The sequence below is a fragment of the Rutilus rutilus genome (assembly GCF_951802725.1).
Source record: "Rutilus rutilus genome assembly, chromosome: 14".
NCBI classification, from domain to species: Eukaryota; Metazoa; Chordata; class Actinopteri; order Cypriniformes; family Leuciscidae; genus Rutilus; species Rutilus rutilus.
The window spans coordinates 23,297,403-23,306,484 of record NC_140219.1 but is presented as its reverse complement, the minus strand read 5'-3'; the positions used below and the strand labels follow the sequence as shown (position 1 = coordinate 23,306,484).

Sequence of the window (9,082 nt, the reverse complement as noted above, 5' to 3'; positions counted from 1 at the left end):
TCTCGCCAGAAGATGGCACCCGCAGCTAAATCATCCATCCAGTCATTTTCCAAACCGTTGATCTGGCTACAGTGTAATATCATAGAGGTGTAAATTCATTTTTAATTGATTATTAAATTGTTTAATTAAGGTTTATACATAGTTTCCATGACAGAGTTAATGATAAATCTTTTCATCTTACCACTGGAGCTGTCAGTTTGCCAAGTTTCACGATTATTACGCCCTTTGGCGCGCTTATCGTCCGAATTCACTCACTCGTTCAAGTGAACAATAGGCCTATTAGTGGACAAAAGTAGCCTAGGTGTTTGTCAATGCTCTTGGGTGATGCAGTCTTGACCTGCCCCTGAATAAAACAAGCTTGAATGTATATGGTTCACACTAGCAAATAATACAATTCTACAAAACTGGGAAAATAAATCCCAATATAAAAAACCCATATATGTTGGAGTTGGAACAACAGATATGCTTAAACAAATATATTTTCCCATGATGTGGGGAGGATTCTTTTTTTCAGCCATAGCTTTACATTTTCGCCTTTTATTTATGCATGTTATTTATTAGGGTTTAATTTATATTGCTATAATTTATGATATTATGATACTAAAATCGCCCTAAATTGTATTGAATGTTGAGGAATGAAACTGACCTGAGATGATGTCATCAGAATTTTACAATATTCTGAGCAAAGCTGTCAGTTTATATGATTGGCTTGATCTGACTGAGGCATCCACACAGCAGTTGTGCTCTGTACTAAGAGCTTTTTGAGAATAATCTTCTTTGAAGGACAATCGAAATGACAGCATCCTACAATTGGTTTTCAGGTGAGGTGAGGATATCGGTCAACCAAGAGACCAGGGGTCATCATTGCTTGTAAATAATTTGCACCCAGATGTGACCGAACGAGTGTTGCATACAATATACCAACAATTTGGACCACTTTCTGTGTACGTGTGCAGAGATACAATAACCAACAGGTCTCGTTGATGTAACCTTTGAACACCGTGATCCAGAAAATGCCCTAGAGGCTCTGAAATGTTCTGATCTCATGGGCAAACCAGTGTGCATCATGAGGGGCCAAGACATGACTAATAAGATCCTAGCAAGGGGCAAAGAAAGCAGCTCCCATGGCAGATATGCTGAAGAAATAGACTGGACCAAACTAACTGAGCAATCACAGGGAAGAAGGCTTGCAAATACTAGTACAATACTTAGTCAATTTAATTTATTTAATAATAAACAAATGAAAACAAGGCTGTGACACAGTCCATTCAATGGGTCATACTGTCTTAAAAGCTGGTATCTAAATTTCACAGGACAAGAGTTTTATTTTAACACCACTAATCTGTGACTATTTTTTTCTTGTTCTAAAATCATGCTCGGTTTCCATGCTTCAGTTTATTGATCATCACCATCTACATCATAAACCCATTCATATATCCCATCCTCGTCTACACAAGACTCATGGTAGCAGGCCTTACAGTTGCTGCATCGGATCCATGCTTCAGAAGCTTTCGGATCATCATCTGCGCCGTGTTTTATGAGGCAGCCCCTGCAGGAAGTAGTTTTAAATGTTTTTTGTTTTAAATGTTCGTTATAAAGTATGTGTTCTGTGTCTCTGTGGAAATGTGGTATTGTCTTGGCTCTGGGTGTCTTCGTACCCCTGCTACATTTTTGTATGACCACAAAGTCTTTGAATGATGTCACTTCAAGAGCTGAAGGCTCACCAGAGCCACTTTCTGTGCTGCAATGTGCAGCGCCTTCAGTGGGCGGCGCGTTACTTTCCAAACGGGACAGGTTGGCAGGAGGAGGCTCATGCTCAATGAAGGCCAACTCATTCAATGGGAACATCCCCGTTGTCCTGAACCCATCCTGGGCTCTTTCCACAGTTGCAGTTGTCTTCCACGCTTCTGTGAAAACCGAACAATAATGTGCTCTGGGCAACTTCATGCCTGCACATTGCTGATTCCACTTGCGACTCACTTCACAACAGTTGTGTTTGAGACTCCTAAACAGAGCTCTGTTTTCCAGTTGCAGTGCAGGATAGCATATGACTTCCACGTTGTTCTGGTTCATTAGATTGAAAAAGCCAAGGTTGAACACGTGGCTGCTTTGGCCATCTAGGAGCAGAAGGTGGGGTCTGGCGTCATCTTTTGGGAGCTGTGCCACAAACATTTCGCCCCACTCAACAAACAGCTCTGCTGTTATCCAGCCATTATACGATGCTCTAATGCAAACGTTTTCCATGGATTCGTTCAACTGCTCACTTCTCACCCCATTTTCTTTTAAAATGATAAGCGGAGGAGCAAATGTACCACTGGCATTGAATGCTGCTAGTACCGTGGTGGCAGTTTCCTCTTCCTCCTCAGCTCTGATCTGAAAGCAGGGCTCTTCTCCTTCCCCGACATATTGCTGAGAGAAGTCAACTTGTAGTCCTGATAAATCACACTTCCAAATATGTGAGGGGACGTCTTTAATTCCCAAGGTATCAAGGGTGATTTTGTACATTTTAAACCATTTCCCCAGCTCTTCTTCATTCATCCTTGTCGCTGGTGATATGGCCCCTGGTTTCTTTATTTTCAGCCCTGGGTTTCGCTTTATAAAGCCCTCGTACCAGTGATAGCCAGCCTTTTGCTTCTCTTCTGAAAACCCTTGGATGCCATTTATCTTGGCAAACTCAAAAGCAAGAGACTGAACATCAGTCCTCCTCAACGGGAAGCCTCTCTGTGAAAGCAAGGTGAGAAGACGCACTAACTCCTGCTCAGATTCAACAGGGATGAATGGCTTTCTTCCAGACGCATGCTCAGATCCCTCAACAAGCCCTTTCACGCGTCTTTGAAGGGTTGTTTTTGGCACGTTCCACTTCCTTGCGAGCAATCGCAGTGCAGGCCTCCCTGACTCGACCTGCTCTTTATATTCCTCTATTGCAGCTTTCATTTGGTCCTCTTTCCACTGATTCATCTTCAGCCCTTTTCTTCCTTTATGCTCTCCTTCATCTTGCTGTTTTCTCTGCAGTTTTCCTGACTTCTTTGGGTTAGGTGCCATTTTTCTATAAAAAAATAAGTCAGAATGTTGTTGAATTAGTTTTAATATTCTTGAGTATTAATACTCAAATTAAATTATTCATTAGCATCTAAAGTATATATAAAAGGCCTATATATATATATATATATATATACACACAGTGAGGAAAATAAGTATTTGAACACACCGCTATTTTGCAAGTTCTCCCACTTGGAAATCATGGAGGGGTCTGAAATTGTCATCGTAGGTGCATGGCCACTGTGAGAGACATAATCTAAAAAAAAAAATCCAGAAATCACAATATATGATTTTTTAACTATTTATTTGTATGATACAGCTGCAAATAAGTATTTGAACACCTGTCTATCAGCTAGAATTCTGACCCTCAAAGACCTGTTAGTCTGCCTTTAAAATGTCCACCTCCACTCCATTTATTATCCTAAATTAGATGCACCTGTTTGAGGTCGTTAGCTGCATAAAGACACCTGTCCACCCCATACAATCAGTAAGAATCCAACTACTAACATGGCCAAGACCAAAGAGCTGTCCAAAGACACTAGAGACAAAATTGTACACCTCCACAAGGCTGGAAAGGGCTACGGGGAAATTGCCAAGCAGCTTGGTGAAAAAAGGTCCACTGTTGGAGCAATCATTAGAAAATGGAAGAAGCTAAACATGACTGTCAATCTCCCTCGGACTGGGGCTCCATGCAAGATCTCACCTCGTGGGGTCTCAATGATCCTAAGAAAGGTGAGAAATCAGCCCAGAACTACACGGGAGGAGCTGGTCAATGACCTGAAAAGAGCTGGGACCACCGTTTCCAAGGTTACTGTTGGTAATACACTAAGACGTCATGGTTTGAAATCATGCATGGCACGGAAGGTTCCCCTGCTTAAACCAGCACATGTCAAGGCCCGTCTTAAGTTTGCCAATGACCATTTGGATGATCCAGAGGAGTCATGGGAGAAAGTCATGTGGTCAGATGAGACCAAAATATAACTTTTTGGTCATAATTCCACTAAACGTGTTTGGAGGAAGAAGAATGATGAGTACCATCCCAAGAACACCATCCCTACTGTGAAGCATGGGGGTGGTAGCATCATGCTTTGGGGGTGTTTTTCTGCACATGGGACAGGGCGACTGCACTGTATTAAGGAGAGGATGACCGGGGCCATGTATTGCGAGATTTTGGGGAACAACCTCCTTCCCTCAGTTAGAGCATTGAAGATGGGTCGAGGCTGGGTCTTCCAACATGACAATGACCCGAAGCACACAGCCAGGATAACCAAGGAGTGGCTCTGTAAGAAGCATATCAAGGTTCTGGTGTGGCCTAGCCAGTATCCAGACCTAAACCCAATAGAGAATCTTTGGAGGGAGCTCAAACTCTGTGTGGAGGAGTGGGCCAAAATCCCTCCTGCAGTGTGTGCAAACCTGGTGAAAAACTACAGGAAACGTTTGACCTCTGTAATTGCAAACAAAGGCTATTGTACCAAATATTAACATTGATTTTCTCAGGTGTTCAAATACTTATTTGCTACTGTATCATACAAATAAATAGTTAAAAAAAATCATACATTGTGATTTCTGGATTTTTTTTTTTAGATTATGTCTCTCACAGTGGACATGCACCTACGATGACAATTTCAGACCCCTCCATGATTTCCAAGTGGGAGAACTTGCAAAATAGCAGGGTGTTCAAATACTTATTTTCCTCACTGTATATATTAGGGCTGTCAACGTTAACGCGCTAACGCATGCGATTCATTTTTGTCCAGTTTAACGCGTTAAAATATTTAACGCAATTAACGCAGCAACCGTTAATTTTTGTAATCCTTTGGCTAGCTTTACATTATATGATCCCCCTCTTATTCATACAAATGCTTTTAAACCATTCAAGTGCAACAAGACAAAAGAGACCACGCTGCCTGTGAATGTCTTGTCTATGTGACACACAGAAAGACGCGCGCCAGTATCGTGCGTAGACAGCGCACAATTATGCCAAAATGTCTGTTTTGTCGAGTATCCTCATAACATTAAAGTCTTAAATGAACGCAAAGAGTTGTGAGAGAATGAGTTGCGTGTGAGATCCACGCCATGTGCAGCAGCGGCTGGTTTTAAAGGGACAGCAGCCACTAATTCAGTCTGTCAATAAAGTTAATCAAAGAACAAAGGTAAAATTACTCACGGCTCTTGACTAAAAAGCTTTTGTAGCTTTAATAAGGATTAGTCTATATTTAATTTATAATTCATGCAGTGCAGACTGTTTAATAACTTTTCAATTTAATAATTAAATAAAAAATTGAAATAAAACAAATTGAAATTGAATAAAATAGAAAAAAACTATTTCTGTATATTGTTCTGTATATGTTATATATATATATATATAAAATAATTGCAGCCTTTGCGATTTCAGAATCGCAATAAGCCAAATCGGTTTAAGCGGGATTTTTGGTTAATTGCAATTAATCGTGCAGCCCTACTCTACAGAACAGAATCCCAAACCTTCTGTGGCTTATTTACAGTGTTGGGGAGTAGTTAACTACAAGTAGCGACGCTACTAACTTAACTACATTTTTCAGTAGCTTGGCAGTAGCTCAGTTGCTTTTTAAACAGTGTAGCTTTTCCAGTAGCTAACTACTTTTTGCAGCAAGTAGCGGTGTAGCGCGAGCAAAAGCTACATTGCGTTTTGTCGAGCCTGCGCGAATCAGCGCGATGCAAGGATATTCTTCTTGTTAGATTACAAACAAATTTTTTACTAAGTACAGAAGTGGGTTGACACACCCATATTATCCATGATGGAGCAAGACGGCAGATTTGGAGGATGGAGAAACAACTTAACGTTAATTACCCATGGCCTTATTTGTCCAAGTTCATGTCTCTCAAAGAAACGACAAGTAAAGGTTACACTTTTGTATGCAATCTTTTAAAAAAAAAAATTTCTACATGCAATTTACGTTGGATGTATATTTTGTTCTTGCAATGTTGTATTTGTTGCAATTTTGCACTTTTGACAAACTGAGATATTTGAGTGTTGTGTGTAATAAAACAATACTCTTTGAAATCATAATTGTATTGCATTGTTTTAAACACTAAATATTTTACTTAAAACATTCCTCAGACACATATTCAGTTATTTATAATATACGTTGTTCAAAAAAATCAAAAGAAGTTTCAATGTAGCTAGCTACTTTTTGATAGTAACTTGTAGTGTAGCTAACTACTTTTCCAAAAGGGTAGCTTGACTGTAGTTTAACTACTTTAACTTACGAGTAGCTTGTAGCTTGTCAAACTACAGTTTCAGAGTAGCTTCCCCAACACTGCTTATTTATATGATTTAGAGCAATTTGGAGACGACTTTTCTTGTGCTTTTGGGTCAGTAGTGGTGTACGTCTTGGGAGTTCTGGCATGCATTTAGTACGTGCCTTACTGTAGGAGCTGAAACCTTAGTGTCTGTTGCCACCAAGTTTTGCTTCAGGTCTTTTGCAGTCACTCTAGGGTTTTTTGAACCTGTCTTCTCAGAAATCTGTTTGCAGCCGTTGGATAGCTTTCTTTTTCTGCCCAGTCCATGTAGTGTAACCACTGTTCCTTTAACTTTGAACTTGCGAACTATGCTTCCAAAGGTGTCTCTAGGAACAATTAGTGCCTTCGCTATCTTTTTGTATCCTGTGCCTTGTTTGTGAAGGGCAATTATATATTCTCTTAACTTTTTGGACCATTCTTTTTTTTTCTTTTTTTTTTTTTTACCATTCTTTTGACCATATTTCTAACATGCAGTCAAACGTGACACTCAAACCTAGCCAGTTCAGTTATTTCATGTGTTTTAGCTCAAGCACACCTGGTGCAACTAATGAATCCCTTGATTATTTGCATCAGGTGTGCTTGAGACAACACCTGTTTAGCACATTTGTGCTATTCTGAGGGATTCTATTCAGGGGGTTGAATAATTTTAGAGACTGCATAAGTCATTAAAAGTAGAATTTTTTTGTTGAATTTGGGAAAACCACTTTAGTTGTGTTGAGCTATTTTAATTACTTTTGTTTTGGTTCATTGGAAAGAGTTGAAAGTATGTAAATTTTGCCAATAAACCAGATTTGCAATGGGGGTTGAATAATTTTGATTACAAATGTATATAGTGTGTGTGTGTGTTTTCTAAATAATTTCAAACTCTAGTTATTGGAAGTATAACGATATTCAAAACGAAACAAAAAACGTGATACACCACCCACGGTACATACTGCGGTACTCTCATGGCGTACCGAGCCTAAATTTAAATTCTCTAAAGTACAAACCAATGTGACATATGAATGTATATAATATACATACGTATATCAATGAGACAAGGGTGATTTCTTACGTTTTCAACAATTTCCCCAGCTCTTCTTCATTCATCCTTGTCGCTGGTGATATGGTCCCTGGTTTCTTTATTTTCAGCCCTGGGTTTCGCTTTATAAAGCCCTCGTACCAGTGATAGCCAGCCTTTTGCTTCTCTTCTGAAAACCCTTGGATGCCATTTATCTTGGCAAACTCAAAAGCAAGAGACTGAACATCAGTCCTCCTCAACGGGAAGCCTCTCTGTGAAAGCAAGGTGAGAAGACGCACTAACTCCTGCTCAGATTCAACAGGGATGAATGGCTTTCTTCCAGATGCATGCTCAGATCCCTCAACAAGCCCTTTCACGCGTCTTTGAAGGGTTGTTTTTGGCACGTTCCACTTCCTTGCGAGCAATCGCAGCGCAGGCCTCCCTGACTCGACCTGCTCTTTATATTCCTCTATTGCAGCTTTCATTTGGTCCTCTTTCCACTGATTCATCTTCAGCCCTTTTCTTCCTTTATGCTCTCCTTCATCTTGCTGTTTTCTCTGCAGTTTTCCTGACTTCTTTGGGTTAGGTGCCATTTTTCTATAAAAAGATAAAAGTCAGAATTTTGTTGAATAAAGGTGTAATATTCTGGCCCGACTACTCCAATTAAATTATTCATTAGCACATATAGTACAAATACAATATCTATCTATCTATCTATCTATCTATATATATATATATATATATATATATATATATAGAGAGAGAGAGAGAGAGAGAGAGAAAGGTATATGCTGTATACACACAGTGTATTGTGTGTTTTCTAAACAATTTCTTACTCTAGTTACATCTAGAAGGTAAGAATATGTGTTAGTGCTATTTTGATAGATCATTTGATGGTTTTACTGGCACAGTATGCTGACACATTCACTATAGTGACAACAATAAATCATGTAAAGATGTCAATCAGACATGTTAATGAAAAATGTTCCTTGTATATTGTAGACATTTGAAAGTCATACGTTTAGTATTTTATATCAAAACAATTGTTATAATAATTGCCCCAAACAGTCTAATATTGTAATATGAGACTGCTTATAGATAAAGCTGAAATTTATAAGTTCAAATTCAAACTTCAACCAGCGTAAGAGAAACATTAAATAGCATATCAGCATCCGGTTTCACCTAGCATTGCTACAGTGGAGGACTATTAGAAAACATCGGGCTTGTGACATAATTGGTCATGTAGGATGACGAACGATTATATTTCAGTAGAATAGCTCTGAAGTGTCCCACATTAATAGACAGCTACTGTCCCACTTTACCTAACACCTTAAGCTAAGCTAAATGGGTCACTACTCTAAACATCCTTACAAATAATATTATGCGACTTTTTTAAATAGTCCACTAAATCATTATTTTGAAAGAAAAGTACACAATGCAATATTTTATAAATTATTGCTCTTTTCATGAAAATGATTTTAGGCAGAGCATTTGTCTTACCATGTGCTTGTTGTTGCGATCGCTTGTGTTGAAGCTTGACCACGCCCACCACACAGTGAGTTATTCATGATTGTTAATATGATTGGCTCCTGATATTTAAAGAGCACTCCAATGTATTGGACCCACTTTACCTGATATCTGCAAATGCAAAGATTGGGTTTTCTGCAGTCATTACAAACCTTTTTTTTTTTTTTTTTTTTCGCAGTCACTACAAACCGGATTGCATTCAAAGCAGGTTATGACGCATACCCTCATTAACAA

General features: G+C 39.1%; 1 protein-coding gene across 1 annotated transcript; it reads right to left on the bottom strand.

Moving 5' to 3' along the window:
* Window positions 1-1,194: 1,194 nt before the first annotated feature.
* Window positions 1,195-8,878, bottom strand: LOC311303133 (uncharacterized protein). Its single transcript, XM_084429418.1, has 3 exons — window positions 8,822-8,878; window positions 7,376-7,918; window positions 1,195-3,046 (listed from the first exon to the last, which is right to left on the bottom strand). Exons 2-3 carry the CDS (start codon window positions 7,912-7,914, stop codon window positions 1,396-1,398), a joined length of 2,190 nt encoding a protein of 729 aa, XP_084285544.1. The 5' UTR covers window positions 7,915-7,918; window positions 8,822-8,878; the 3' UTR covers window positions 1,195-1,395.
* Between the last annotated feature and the right edge of the window lie 204 nt (window positions 8,879-9,082).